General features: G+C 44.0%; 1 protein-coding gene and 1 long non-coding RNA gene across 16 annotated transcripts in view; one reads left to right on the top strand and one right to left on the bottom strand.

The window, feature by feature from the left end:
- The first annotated feature begins 147 nt into the window (after positions 1-147).
- HELQ (helicase, POLQ like) overlaps positions 148-14,642 on the top strand; it is a 34,349-nt gene continuing 19,854 nt past the window's right edge. For 7 of the 13 annotated variants that reach the window (XR_014813447.1, XR_014813445.1, XR_014813443.1 and 4 more), the window contains exons 1-8: positions 148-473; positions 1,545-2,262; positions 4,293-4,471; positions 5,873-6,073; positions 7,842-7,914; positions 10,268-10,365; positions 12,251-12,349; positions 13,610-13,755. Coding sequence is in view for 9 of the 13 variants with exons in the window: in XM_013989414.3 (XP_013844868.2) it covers positions 291-473; positions 1,545-2,262; positions 4,293-4,471; positions 5,873-6,073; positions 7,842-7,914; positions 10,268-10,365; positions 12,251-12,349; positions 13,610-13,755 (1,697 nt within the window). In the remaining 4 variants the exon portion in view is untranslated. Of the gene's footprint in view, positions 474-1,544; positions 2,263-3,679; positions 3,764-4,292; positions 4,472-5,872; positions 6,206-7,841; positions 7,915-10,267; positions 10,643-12,250; positions 12,350-13,609; positions 13,756-14,642 lie in introns of those variants that run through there. The other 6 variants (XM_013989424.3, XM_084973602.1, XM_084973601.1 and 3 more) reach the window with 5 other exon arrangements.
- The window catches only part of LOC102167078 (uncharacterized), a 95,288-nt gene continuing 89,003 nt past the window's right edge, over positions 8,358-14,642 (bottom strand). Inside the window, exons 7-9 of one of the 3 annotated variants that reach the window (XR_014813475.1) lie at positions 13,528-13,713; positions 10,466-10,635; positions 8,358-9,143 (exon numbers count right to left, since the gene is read on the bottom strand). This is a non-coding gene — a long non-coding RNA (uncharacterized LOC102167078). Of the gene's footprint in view, positions 9,144-10,465; positions 10,636-13,527; positions 13,714-14,642 lie in introns of those variants that run through there. The other 2 variants (XR_014813480.1, XR_014813476.1) reach the window with 2 other exon arrangements.

Consider the following 14,642-nt stretch of genomic DNA (forward strand, 5'->3'; position numbering starts at 1 on the left):
CATGCGCCTGCGCAGCATCTTCCCGTTCTCCACTCCCACCCGGTCTCCGCGCCGCCCGCTGGGGACGTTAACGATTGGACAAGGAGAGGGCGGGCTCTTATGCTTGTGCCTCCGCTTCCGGTTCCAGAGCCCCGATAATTGGTTGGTGGTCTTTCCCAAAGGTGGATGGAGACGCGAGCCCCGTTTCCACCTGCTGCTACCTTTCCCCTGTTGCTGCACTCACCCTTCTACTGGGGTTTGGCGGCTGGGTCACTGGAGACGACGTTCGGGGAGGGCCCTCAGCCCCTGCCATGGATGATGGCGGTTCCCGTATCCGCCGGCGGGTGTCTGTCCGCAAAAGGAACCGATTTAGCACAGAGAGCGTTTTGGCCGCCCCCACCGCAGCCGAGCTTAAGCCCGGTGATGAGAAGGAAGAGGAGGAAATGATGGCTGGGAGCCGGCGGCGGAAAACCGTGGACGTGCAGCCAGTCGAGGTACAGCCCCATCACCCCTCAAATTCCTCTGAGTTTCTTGTTCCATTTCCCACCCTTGGGATGAGGAGACACCAGGTCTCCCAGTGCGCATGCTCAATGGAAGAGTAGGCGACCAGCTGCAGGGGGCGTGGATCTTGAAACAAAAATTGGCAGATCCATTCCCAGGTGCAAACGCCAGCTGCCCAATTATCTGCCAGCGTTCAGGTGCTCACCTCGTTTTTGTTATCGATGTTAATCTCACTTGTGAGGTATTGCACTGTTGGCCCGTTTTTTATATATACATGTAAATAAAACATAGACCTCAAGACATACAAGTTGTACGCACAGCAAGTGTGGCATGCTGAAATGCATGTGGCATGACTGAAATGCAAACCTAGCCTTTCAAGTTTATGCCACATAACCTTTCTCCGCCCCCGTTTCTTCATTTGTAAAATGGGAATGATAGTTTCTATTTAAGAGGATGATTTACATTTTGGTCTGTGATACATATATAACCATGTAACGATGTATCTGAGAGAGCCCTTGGCTGAAATTTTTATTCTTTTTTTTTTTAAATGGTTGCACGCACGGCATATGGAAGTTCCTGGGCCAGGGACTGAATCAAAGCCGCAGTTGTGACAATGTCAGATCCTTTAACCCAGTGGTCCTGGCTGGGGATGGAACCCATGCCTCCGCAGCACCCAGAGTGCTGCAGTCGGATTGGTAACCCATCTGCGCCATATCAGGAACTCCCGAAACCTTTTTTTTTTTTTTTTTCTTTGTCTTTTTACTATTTCTCTGGCCGCTCCCACGGCATATGGAGGTTCAAATCAGAGCTAGGGGTCAAATCGGAGCTGTAGCCACAGGCTTATGCCAGAGCCACAGCAACGCGGGATCCGAGCCGAGTCTGCTTACCTACACCACAGCTCACGGCAATGCTGGATCCTTAACCCACTGAGCAAGGCCAGGGATCAAAACCGCAACCTCATGGTTCCTAATCGGATTCGTTAACCACTGAGCCACGATGGGAACTCCTCCGGAAACCTATTCATGAAGCTAGAATTGACCACAGATCTTTTGTTTTCTTTCCAGAATATTGACAGTGAAGAGGACATGTTTGGTGACTATGATAGTTTTGCTGAAAACTCTTTTTTAGCTCAAGTTGATGACCTGGAACAAAAATATATGCAAATTCCAGAACAAGAGGAGCATGCTACAGATCATGCCCCTGAAGATCTTTGTTCAGAAAGCATTAAACACAGCATCCTCAGCAGTAACACTGTAGGCGACTTCACTGGAGTAAAAACAGAGGAGCACACAAAGAACCAGAGTGGGCATGAAGATGTCGCTACTGAACCTGAAGCTGATCTTTTGTATGATGTACCTTCTTCACAGATGTTATTCTTTGAACATTTGCACAGCTCTTCAAATAACTTGGGCGATCCATCTCTTAAAGAGAGGGATAGGGGTTCATCCTCTCACAAGACCGTGAATGAGGAATTGCCTGTTAGTAGCATAGAGGAACCGCAGCAAATTGATGACTCCTCTTCTAAAGTCAGAACTAGTTCAGATGGGAACAGGAGACAAAGTCTTAAAGATCATTTAAAAAGCGCCATGGCTGGAAATGCCAGGGCCCACACATCGGTATTTTCCAGGACTAAACAGCTCAAAGAGACTCTTCTATCTGAAGAAATTAATGTTGCCAAGAAAACAATTGCGTCATCCTCGGATGACCTTGGTCCTTTTTATTCTTTACCCAGCAAAGTGAGAGACCTTTATGCTCAGTTCAGGGGAATTGAAAAATTATATGGTAATGCTTTTTGCTGGAATGAGAAAAAGATCTACCATCATTACCATGATGTTGGTGCAAATCATTCGAAAACTGATGCTTCCATAGTCATATTTCTCCCCTTAAAAGAAAACATCCTTCCTCTCTGAGCCTTTCACCCCTGTGCTGCTACTATTGACCTTTTTTCCCTCCCTTCATGATCACACTTCTTCACCTGTTTTCCTTGCTGCCTCCCTTTCCTCACCTCAGATAATTCCCGGCCCATTCCAACTCTGGGTTCTGTGCTGTCACCTAAGATATGATAACCAGGGGGTCTTGATCTGGTGATGTTTTTTATTATTTTTTTGGCTGCAGCCATGGTGTATGGAGGTTCCCAGGCCAGGGACTGAATCCAAGCCCCAACTGTGAGCTCCATCACAGCTCCAGCAACACAAGATCCTTAACCTGCTGTGCCACAGCAGGAACTCCCAGTGATGCTTTTAGTTCTTACCTTCACTGACTTCTTAGTTGCTTACCTGACACAATGGGCCAGACCCTTCTTGGAACACCCGCTTCTTGACATTCCACTTGTGGTTTTTTTTTTTTTTCCTCTGATTGGCTGGCTGCTCCTCAGTTTTCTTAGCTGATGCATCCTTGACAGGCTCTTTGCTATCAACGTGTAGTTGAAATTCTTTTGACTATTCAGATGTCTTGAGTAAAAGAAGTCAGTATCCATAATGCCATTGATTAAACATCTTTAAAGACACCTGAAGTTAGGAGTTTAAGTGCAAAGAAATAGTAGTAATAATAATTCGTCTTGTAATACTTTTCAAAAATCTTGGGTCCTTGCGCATATTTCAGATATCTGTCTTTTAAACAAGGGACACTTGGCTGCCACCCTGGAAAAGAAGCCTATCAATCAATCACTTACAATTCCTTCTGAAGCTCCTATGTTATTATCTTATGAACTATACGAAAACATGGGTTCTCGGAGTTCCCGTCGTGGCTCAGTGGTTAACAAATCCAGCTAGGAACCATGAGGTTGCCGTTCGATCCCTGGCCTCGCTCAATGGGTTAGGGATCCGGTGTTGCCCTGAGCTGTGGTGTAGGTCGCAGACACGGCTCAGATTCCGCATTGCTGTGGCTGTGGTGTAGGCCGGCAGCTACAGCTCCGATTCGACCCCTAGCCTGGGAACCTCCATGTGCCACAGGTGCGACCCTAGAAAAGGCAAAAAGACAAAAAAAAAAAAAAAAAAAAAAAAGAAAGAAAGAAAACATGGGTTCTCACCTGGAGAACACACTTTCAGGTAGGAGAAGTAGGATTACGGGAAACAAGGTCTAAGAGAAGAATTTCCAAGAGTCTGACAAATTCTAAATTGTGAGGTTTGCAGTTGAGGAGCTAAAGGTATTAGTCTCATTGGCGTAGCTGTTAACTTTCCTGCCTCTGCTTTTCTCCTAGCACCTTGTTCTTTGTTTAATCTGCATCTCCTGCCAGAACGAGTACCCTGAGGACAGGCCTCTATCTAACTCCTCTTTTTCTTAGGTAACTAGCACTGAGCCTGAGTCACTGGTAGGTTCTCCACAGCTGGGGGTTGTCAGTCTAGTTATAAATTCTGGCCGTGTCACTTCAACACTAGTTTTGCACTGAGCCTTATTTCCTGATCTATTAAAAAGGGATGATAATAACAGTTGTTTCGCCAGATACGTTCTGTCAAGGACACGTCCAATTAGACTTGAGAAATGTCTGTCAGTAAGTATGTTGAATACATCTAAGTAAGAACCTCAGGTCTTCTGATGTCCCAGGTGACACCTCTTGTCCAGCCAGCATTGCCTGCCCTGTGGAATCTTAGACTTCAGTCTGCAGCTGGCAAATAGTTGCCCTCTCCTCTGACCAGGCCTGAACTAGAACACACCCTGCATTGGGGTTATTTGATGTTTAGCACTGATGTGTAGTTACGTTTATCACCATGAGAAGATGTGACACAGGGTAGGATTTGATTTTTCCTTTTTAGAAAACTTTCTTGAAATTATAGAAAAGGAAAATAAGCCTTTCTTTTTTTTCAATTCCACAGAATGGCAGCATACTTGCTTAACACTGAAATCTGTGCAAGAAAGAAAAAATTTAATATATTCCTTGCCGACAAGTGGTGGAAAAACCCTCGTGGCTGAGATTTTAATGCTGCAAGAACTGCTTTGCCGACGAAAAGATGCTTTAATGATCCTACCATATGTGGCAATCGTTCAAGAAAAGGTGTAATTTTTTTTTCAACAAGTGGTACTTGCTAATGTTATTTTGACCTTCAGATATAAAAACTAGCATAAATGTAACAACTTTTTATTGACTGAGAAGAGGTACCTCTTAACAATGGAGAATTATTTTTAGGATGTGCAAAAAGCAGTGTGGAGTACTTAAGAAAAGCTCTTCTCATGCTACTTACCTGTTTCAGAAAGGGAGTTCTTTTTTTCTAAACTCGTGGATTAAAATCCATTTTAGGAGTTCCCATCATGGCTCAGTGGTTAATGAATCTGACTAAGAACCATGAGGTCACGGGTTTGATCCCTGGCCTTGCTCAGTGGGTTAAGGATCCAGCATTGTTGTGAGCTGTGGTGTAGTTTGCAGATGCGGCTCGGATCTGGCGTTGCTGTGGCTGTGGTGTAGGCTGGCAGCTACAGCTCCTATTGGATCCCTAGCCTGGGAACCTCCATGTGCCATGGGTGCGAACCTAGAAAAGACAAAAAAAAAAAAAAATCCATTTTAAATTTTCTGCTGATATTTAGGCTGCTTTTTCAAACTGAAACTAAACGATTATCTTATCAAAATAAATTATTCTGATGTTTTTTAACAGGAGACAGTTAAAATTTGATTTTAGGAGTTCCTGTCATGGTTCAGTGGTTAATGAATCTGACTAGGAACCATGAGGTTTCGGGTTGGATCCCTGGCCTTGCTCAGTGGGTTAAGGATCTGGCATTGTTGTGAGCTGTGGTGTAGGTGGCAGATATGGCTCGGACCCCGCATTGCTGTGGCTGTGGCATAGGCTGGTGGCTACAGCTCTGATTCAACCCCTAGCCTGGGAACCTCCATATGCCGCACGTGCAGCCCTAGAAAAAAAGACAAAAAAATTTTTTTTGATTTTACATTTATTATGTAGTTTAAAGGTGGCATTCATTTGCAAAGATTAATACATTATTGAACATACAATCATTCTCTTAAAATAATTATGATATTTCTTACATATATATGTCTCATCTGTGACCTTGTTCCCATTGATTGTTTTTTTGTTTTTTGTCTTTTTTTGGGCTGCGCCCATGGCATATGGAGGTTCCCGGGCTAGGGGTCCAATAGGAGCTGTGGCCACTGGTCTATACCACAGCTACAACAACGCCAGATCCAAGCCATGTCTGCAACCTACACCGCAGCTCACAGCAACGCCAGATCCTTAACCCACTGAGCAAGGCCAGGAATCAAACCCGGGACCTCATCGTTCTTAGTCAGATTCCTTAACCACTGAGCCACGACGGGAACTCCATTGATTGATATTCAACACTATTTTAGATTTTTAAATCCCTGTGAATGCTTAATAATTAGAGTTCTTCTTCATCTGAATGTTTTTTTGTGGGGGGGGGCCTTGTTAATTTTACCTGATATTTTTAGATTGCAGGTTTGTCAAGTTTTGGTATAGAACTGGGTTTCTTTGTTGAAGAATATGCTGGAAGCAAAGGAAAATTTCCTCCAATTAAAAGAAGAGAAAAGAAATCACTGTATATTGCCACTATCGAAAAAGGCCACAGTCTGGTGAACTCCTTGATTGAAACCGGCAGGATTGGCGGCCTGGGTCTGGTTGTTGTAGATGAGGTTGGCTACCACTTTGTAATTTATCGACGCTTTTATCGTAGTAACAGTTGTTATTATGTGGGTCTGCTGGTACCTTTATGAGGAGAAGTATTTTAATACAGAGGCAGTACAGATGAAGACATTGCATGCTTGGTAATTTTTTTTTTTTTTTTTTTTTGTCTTTTGTCTTTTGTCTTTTTTTTGTTGTTGTTGTTGTTGTTATTGTTGCTATTTCTTGGGCCGCTCCCTCGGCATATGGAGGTTCCCAGGCTAGGGGTTGAATCGGAGGTGTAGCCACCGGCCTACACCAGAGCCACAGCAACGCGGGATCCGAGCCGCGTCTGCAACCTACACCACAGCTCACGGCAACGCCGGATCGTTAACCCACTGAGCAAGGCCAGGGACTGAACCCGCAACCTCATGGTTCCTAGTCGGATTCGTTAACCACTGCGCCACGATGGGAACTCCTAAAATTTTTTTTTTTTTTTTTTGTCTTTTGTCTTTTGTTGTTGTTGTTGTTGCTATTTCTTGGGCCGCTCCCGCGGCATATGGAGATTCCCAGGCTAGGGGTTGAATCGGAGCTGTAGCCACCGGCCTACGCCAGAGCCACAGCAACCATGCTTGGTAATCTTAAATTTGGTTTGGTGTCAAGTGGTTTTCTTTTTAAGTTTTATTGAAGTATAGTTAATTTTTAAGGTTGTGATAATTTCTGCTCTATCAAATTAATTGTTTGTTTGTTTTTTGTTGTTTTTTGTCTTTGGAGGGCTGTACCCAAGGCATATGGAAATTCCCAGACTAGGGATTGAATCGCAGCTACAGCTGCCGGCCTATGCCACAGCCCCAGCAACATGGGATCCAAGCCGAGTCTGTGACCTACACCACAGCTCACAGCAACGCCAAATCCTTAACCCACAGAGCGAGGCCAGGGATTGAACCCTCATCCTCATGCATGCTAGTCGGATTCATTACCACTGAGCCACGATGGGAACTCCCTCAAATGTTTCTTAAAAAGTGAATATATGTGTGTGTCCAATTTTATAATAGTACCTGATGTACTATTCCAGACATCAGGATGTTTTCCTGGGGACAATCTCATTAATTTAAATTACCAGGAGTTCCCGTCATGGCTCAGTGGTTAACGAATCCGACTAGGAAACCTGAGGTTGCAGATTTGATCCCTGACCTCGCTCCTTGGGTTAAGGATCTGGCATTGCCTTGAGCTGTGGTGTAGGTCACAGGCACAACTCAGATCCCACGTTGCTGAGGGTCTGGCGTAAGCCGGCGGCTGCAGCTCCAATTAGACCCCTATCCTGGGAACCTCCATGTGCCGCGAGAGCGGCCCTGGAAAAGGCAAAAAAAAAAAAAAAAAGACCAAAAAAAAAATACCAGTGTACTCTGGTTGCCATAATTAAAAATGCTTAACAGTTATAAAGCAAAGATGGGAGTTCCTGTCATGGTGCAGCGGAAACAAATCCCACTAGGAACCATGAGGTTGCGGGTTCACTTCCTGGCCTTGCTCGGTGGGTGCCATGAGCTGTGGTGTAGCTTGCAGACATGGCTCAGATCCCGTGTTGCTGTGGCTGTGGTGTAGGCCGGCAGCTACAGCTCCAATTGGACCTCTAGCCTGGGAACCTCCATATACTGCGGGTGCGGCCCTAAAAAAAGACAAAAGATTAAAAAAAAAAAGCAAAGATGGCTTCTTCATTTCATCAAACATATGCTTGTTTTATATACAGATATTATATGCAGATTTACTTGTCTCTCTCTCCTTCTTTTTTAAATCTCAAAGTTGCACATGATCGGTGAGGGAAGCCGTGGGGCTACACTGGAAATGACTCTGGCAAAAATCCTCTACACTAGCAGTAAGTATTTTTCACATGTGATGTGTCATCCCAAGCCCTACAGAGACACCGGTGTGTCACTAGCTAGATGAGGTAACCTGGGCAAGGAACTTGGGCGTTCTGCCTTGGTTTGTCGTGTCTGAAGTAAGCTTATACATTTTTGTTGGGAGACAAGACACATGAGTAGAACAGTGAGGATAAGTGATGTCAACATGTAAGGACGGCCTCTGTTGTCATCCTCCGCTCTAGCTACGTGTGCTTAGACACGGGACGCGGCCTCTGTCTTCATCTATAAAATGAGGATAATGATGGGACTGCGGCGGCGACCACATGAGCTGACACCCAGGAAAGCACTCCGCCACACAGCACCGTGAGCGGCTGCCGCTCTTGCCACCCTCGTTGTGCCAGCGAAGCCCTGGAGGTCACGGCCACTTTGAGGCGCTATTTTGCAACATCAGACAGTCTTTATGTGAAATATTTATTCTAAATAGCCTCTCTTTATCAATAGGCTATTGCAATAGCTTATAGTTGTTGTATATTGTAACAGTTTATATATGGAAAATTATTAATCATAAAGGTCAGATCTTAAGAATTATTTTTACAGTTTTGATAACAGTGGTGATTTAGGCAGGTTGTAGCACTTTATGATCATTCATTTAAAAAAAGGTATTAGAGTTCCCCTCATGGCACAGTGGAAACTAATCCGACTAGAGTCCACAAGGATGCGAGCTCAATCCCTGGCCTCACTCAGTGGGTTAAGGATCTGGCGTTGCTGTGAGCTGTGGTGTAGGTTGCAGATGCGACTTGGATCCTGTGGCTGTGGCTGTGGCGAAGGCCAGCAGCTGGAGCGCCAACTCAACCCCTAGCCTGGGAATTTCCATATGCTTCAGGTGTGGCCCTAAAAAAGAAAAAGAAAAAAAAAAATGTAATGAGTACCTACCATGTGTCAGGCCCTCCCTATTTGAAGTGCTAGGGATACAGCAATGAATAGAACAAGTTCCTGCTTCCTCAAACCTATGTTTTCATGAAAGTGAACAGATAATACACAGATAAACGAGAAAACGTGATATTAGATGGTGGCAAGTTCTATGGAGAAACATAAAGCAGAGGAAGAGAGGAAAATGACACCTTCCTGTCAAATCCAAGTTCACTGACGTCCTTGTCCGAAGTTCTCTTCAGCATTCCATCATTCATCACTCTTTTTTACTTCGGGTGCAGAAGCAGCCGTCTCTCTTGGTTTCCCGCCGTCTCTGTGTAAGAGGGATCCAGTGTCAGCACTGAGAGATTATATAGCACAGGGGCTAAGGACAGACCTGAGCTAGATTCAAATCCTGGCTCCTTTAACTTTGTATGTGATCTTGGCCAAGTTATAATAACTGGGCCCCTTTTGCTTAGGCATCAAAAGTGGATGATAGTAATAGAAGCTTCCTCCCTGAATTGCCGTGGAGACGGTGTGAAGCAGTCTTTGCAAAGCATCTAGCACAGCACCTGCACGTAATGGACACGTGTTTACTGCTGCTACATGCTTACTCGTCTCTTTTTTTTTTTTTTTTTCCTCGTCCCTTTAGGGCCCCACCTGAGGCATATGGAGGTTCCCAGGCTAGGGGTCTATTTGGAGCTACAGCTGCTGGCCTACACCACAGCTCACGGCAACACTGGATCCTCAACCCACTGAGCAAGGCCAGGGATCAAACCTACATCCTCATGGATACTAGTCAGGTCATCACCACTGAGCCATGACGAGAGCTCCCGACCTGCTTTTTTCTGTCACCAATGCCTCACAGATATTTGAATGAAAGGAATCTCTTTAGTTTTCTCCTCTTCTCCTCCTTTGTGACACTAATTTCTAAGCATGTTCATCACATACATTGGTGTCCCGTAGACTCACCTTGGACTCTTCTCTGCTTCCTGCTTCATACAGTCTCTGCTAATTCCCATCCGTACTCATGACTTCAAGCACTTCTTGTGTGCCGATGGCTCCCAGTCTCTGTTACCAGCTTATACCTCTCCCCCGAGTCATATCACCTGCCAGGCTAATACTCTGGTACAGACGGTTGACCCTTGAACAACACAGGTTTGAACCGCATGGGTCCTTACATGTGGATTTGTTTCAGTAGTAAATACTACAGTGCCACACAGGCTGTGGTTGCCTGAATCCAGGGATCTAGAACCAAGGACGTGGAAGGCTGACCTCACAGAGGATCGCTGCCCCCAACCCTCGAGTTGTTCAAATCAGCTGTTTGTATTTTCCTTACCTGCCCCCATTTCCCAGATCACTCAGGAGGAATTAAGAACTCAAAAAAGGTTGATTAAATTGCTGTTATGATACACTAAATAACCCTTTTTCCTCCATACTTTGGATATTTTTTTTTAGAAACGACTCAGATTGTTGGTATGAGTGCAACATTAAACAACGTGGAGGACCTGCAAGCCTTCCTGCGAGCAGAGTATTACAGCAGTTGGTTTAGACCAGTATGTACCTGAGGTTTGATCGTTCTGTACCGTCTGCTGTTTAGAAAGAAAAGGAGCAAACCCATGACATAAAAATTCTAGGAGTAGCGAAGGAGCTTACCGCCACTCAGCAGGGCTAAATGCAAACAAGCGTGTGTAGAGAATTCGGGGTCCAGGATCCTGGCGGGGTCGCTACGGTATCTGTAGCTCCTGAAACAGCGCCTGGCCCGTGGGCCTTCCGTGAAGATTTTACTGAATGAAATTTTTCATTCTGCTTTTCCACTTGATATTCTGTAAGGTACATTTTTTTTTGCATTCAGTGAGAATTTCATGATTCGTTTTTCAAGTTCCTGGCACATACAAAAATTTATCTTAACAGTTATATGTTCAACTGTTTATGCTTTGGTAATTATAAAACTTTTTAAAAATAAGACTTCCCATGGATTTAAATTTAAATGCTTCAGTAACGGTATTTCCAAAAGGCTTGAAGAAAGTAAATAAATGTACTTCATAGTTATTTGAGAGTAGCTTATAATGTACATGTACTCTGCAGTTTCTGTATCTAAATAGATGTTCAGAGAATAATTTTTTAGACTCACCAAATTTTAATTGGAAATTTGGTGTTTTTACATTTTCACTAAATATGAAATTTTTTGAGAAATATTTTCTAGCCTTAATTGTCAAATTAGGTGCTATTCTTTTAAAATTCAGTGAGCTTTATTTACAAACTTTTTTTCCCTACAAATACTTAAGAGTATTACAGTGGTATTTAGGTTAAAACCAATGACTTATACAGCTTTAAGTTTTGAGGAGTAATACACATAACTCCCTAAGAAAAGACAGTTGGGGAGTTCCCATCGCGTCTCAGCGGAAATGATTCTGACTGGTATCCATGAGGACGCAGGTTTGATCCCTGGCTTTGCTGTGAGCTGCCATGTAGGTTACAAACTCAGCTCAGATCCAGCGTTGCTGTGGCTGTAGTGTAGACCAGTAGCTACAGCTCTGATTCAACCCCTAGCCTGAGAACTTCCATATGCCCTGGGCATGGCCCTAAAAAGCAAAAAAAAAAGGACATTTGGGAGTTCTTTTATGGCTTGGTTCCTTAAGGATTTGGTGTCACTGCAGTGGCTTGGGTGGCTGCCATAGTACGGGTTCAGCCCCTGGTCTGGCAACTTCTACGTGCTGGGGGGACACGGCCGAAAAATAACAGAAACAAAACAAAGAAACTACTATGGTTTATCTGTGTGTATGTGTTTAAACAAAAAAAAGACACTTGACTCGTTTATACTTGCTCTTGTGACAAATACAAGAGTCTATTTCCTGTTTGTTTGTTTGTTTTGGCCATAGCAGCAGCACCTTGATGGGGGATCTCAGTTCCCAGAACCCAGGCCGCAGCGATGAAAGTGCCAACCACTAGACCACCAGGGAACTCCCTGATTTCCTTTCAGATAGTGTGACTCTTCAAAAGTATTTCTTTTTTTGTTTCCTTAGGGCCGCACCTGTGGCATATGGAGGTTCCCAGGCTACGGGTTGAATCGGCGCTGCAGCTGCTGGCCTACACCACAGCCACAGCCACAGCCACACCAGATCCGAGCCACATCTGTGATGGCAACACCAGATCCTCAACCCACTGAGCAAGGCCAGGGATCAAACCCGCCTCCTCATGGATACTAGCGGGGTTCATTAACTCCTGAGCCACAATGGGAACTCCCATAACCCCTGTTTTGATTTAAAGGAAAAAAGAAACTTAGGAAAGAAATAACTTTTAAGTTGAAGCATTTTACATAGCTTAGAAAAGCTAAAAGTTTTGTATAGCTTTCCTTTTTTACAGTATACTTTACAAAATTTGAAACTGGAAAGAGGAATTGGTAGATGATATTAATTGCAAATGTCTTTTTAATTCAAGGTTGAGTTAAAAGAATATCTGAAAATAAACGACACAATCTATGAGGTGGACAGCAAAGCTGAGAATGGCATGACTTTTTCTCGTCTTCTTAATTATAAGGTAACCTCGATAACCCCTGAGGGTGAGGTCCCCTGACTTTATGCCCAGCTGCCCTGGGGCACTGTGCCAGAGTTGCAAGGTGCCAGGGGAGAGGTTAGACATTTGGGAGAAACAGCTGATGCTTGATATCTGCTGGGCGCCATACAGACTACTGATTCAAGATAGGCAGCTTCCAGAATTATCGTTAGATCCCAGAGCATTCCTTTCTGTGATATTGTATCTTTGCGAAGTCGAGCAGATGCAGTGGGGTGGGGGGTGGGGTTTGTGCTTATTGTAGGCAAATACCATGTGAAAATCAGTCTGAACCAGGAAATAAGCATTTCTGAGGTTTGAAAAACTGCAGGACCCAGTTGGGCGCACTCCCCTTAGGGGGCTGTGATGGTTACTTCGAATGAAAATGTTTTTTTATTCATTGATGGATGTTATTTGTTCAAATAGCTACTAATTTGTGAGGAAATACAAACTTATTAAGCTGTTTGGACCTAACTCTAATAATCAAAACTGTTAGTTATTTCTTTGGCCTTGGGGCTCCAGGAACCTTAGTGCTTATTCATTCGGCAGCAGGAGCAAAACAAGAAATATTTCTGGGCTGTATACTGGGCTCAGATATTGGTGTGTGAGAATGGAGATGTCTGCTGTGTTGTTGTCTGGTGACTTACATGAAAGACATTAAAAAGGGGAGGAAGGGGGTTAACAGCAGTTTTAAAATTCTATAAAGGTATGTTATTCTAAATCTGTGTCTTAATTAGTTTGCAGTCAAGTCAAAGGAAGTAAGATTTTAAATAACCTCACATTTGCCTTCATGTTGTTGGAATTCTTTGTATCCACCTGATAAATATTTTTTTATTTCTGATTAAGTCCTGTAGTCTGATTGAATCTGTGTTTTTGAACCTGTTAGTGGTAGCAAGAGATGTGGCTTGTTCGTGCAGCTCTGTGCCCGTTAGTAGGCTCAGTCTGTGGTGGTCTCTGTCGACTTTTTCTGCGTTGGTGGAGAGGGGCGAGCCGGGCGGTAACCATTTTCTCTGCCTTCATTTAAAACAGGGCACCTCACGAACCCTAATCACCTAAGAGAAAAGTGGGACTTCACATTTTGCAGCTTAATATATAGGTTGCATCTTTGCTTTTAAATGATCATATCTATTAAATGAGAAGTTGAAAATTATGGCGGGTTCACTTACCGTTCAAAGTCCTTCACCTTTCTGGCAAGAGGAAAGGCTTTCAGGATGGCTAACCACCTTGTTCCTGCCTCTCGTTGTGCAGTATTCGGACACTCTGAAAAAGCTGGACCCTGATCACTTGGTAGCATTGGTGACAGAAGTCATTCCCAATCATTCCTGCTTAGTTTTTTGTCCCACAAAGAAGAACTGTGAAAATGTAGCAGAAATGATATGCAAAATTTTAAGCAAGTATGTTAATTTTCTTAAAATATTCTGTTTTATTTTATATATTTATAGGCCATGTATGCTGTTTATTTAATGAGCACTAATCACTTCTGGCAGAACATTCTTTTTTTTTTTTTTTTTTTTTTTTTTTGTCTTTTGTCTTTTGTTGTTGTTGTTGCTATTTCTTGGGCCGCTCCTGCGGCATATGGAGGTTCCCAGGCTAGGGGTTGAATCGGAGCTGTAGCCACCGGCCTACGCCAGAGCCACAGCAACGCGGGATCCGAGCCGCGTCTGCAACCTACACCACAGCTCACGGCAACGCCGGATCGTTAACCCACTGAGCAAGGGCAGGGACCGAACCCGCAACCTCATGGTTCCTAGTCGGATTCGTTAACCACTGCGCCACGACGGGAACTCCTGGCAGAACATTCTTTTAAGTTGTTATGCTAGATTCTTAAAGGCCCTGACAGTGAAGAAAATTGAACTATGAAATTCACGTATGTGAGATAGCCAGAGAAAAACTGTAAGGCTTCATGTAAGAGAATGCTGACTGATATGATGGTCTGGCTGCACGGTGAATTGGCCTGGGGCCTTTATAAAATGTAGCCCAAGCTACATCCAAGAGTTATGCAGTTACTGGCCCTCTGCGTGCACCAGCAGCCGGAGGTCTCTTCTTTCCACGAAACATATGCTAACACAACGTGGGGCCGTGTGTATTATATTTATGTCTTAGATGATACTTGTTTGCCACTGGTATTCAGAAGTTGTTGCTTTAAAGTCAATTTGTAGTTCGTTGTGCTTACTCTTCCTTTGCTGTCTCTCTTTTCTAGAGAGGAATTTCAACTAATAGGTGCTTCTAGGTCAGGAGACATTGTAGCATATTACTGAGGCTTCTGAAATGCCAGTGTCTA

This window comes from Sus scrofa, chromosome 8 (assembly GCF_054392235.1).
Source record: "Sus scrofa isolate SSC_HxYL_T2T_F1_AM1 chromosome 8, Sscrofa_HxYL_maternal_Yorkshire_Landrace_v2.0, whole genome shotgun sequence".
Classification (NCBI taxonomy): domain Eukaryota; kingdom Metazoa; phylum Chordata; class Mammalia; order Artiodactyla; family Suidae; genus Sus; species Sus scrofa.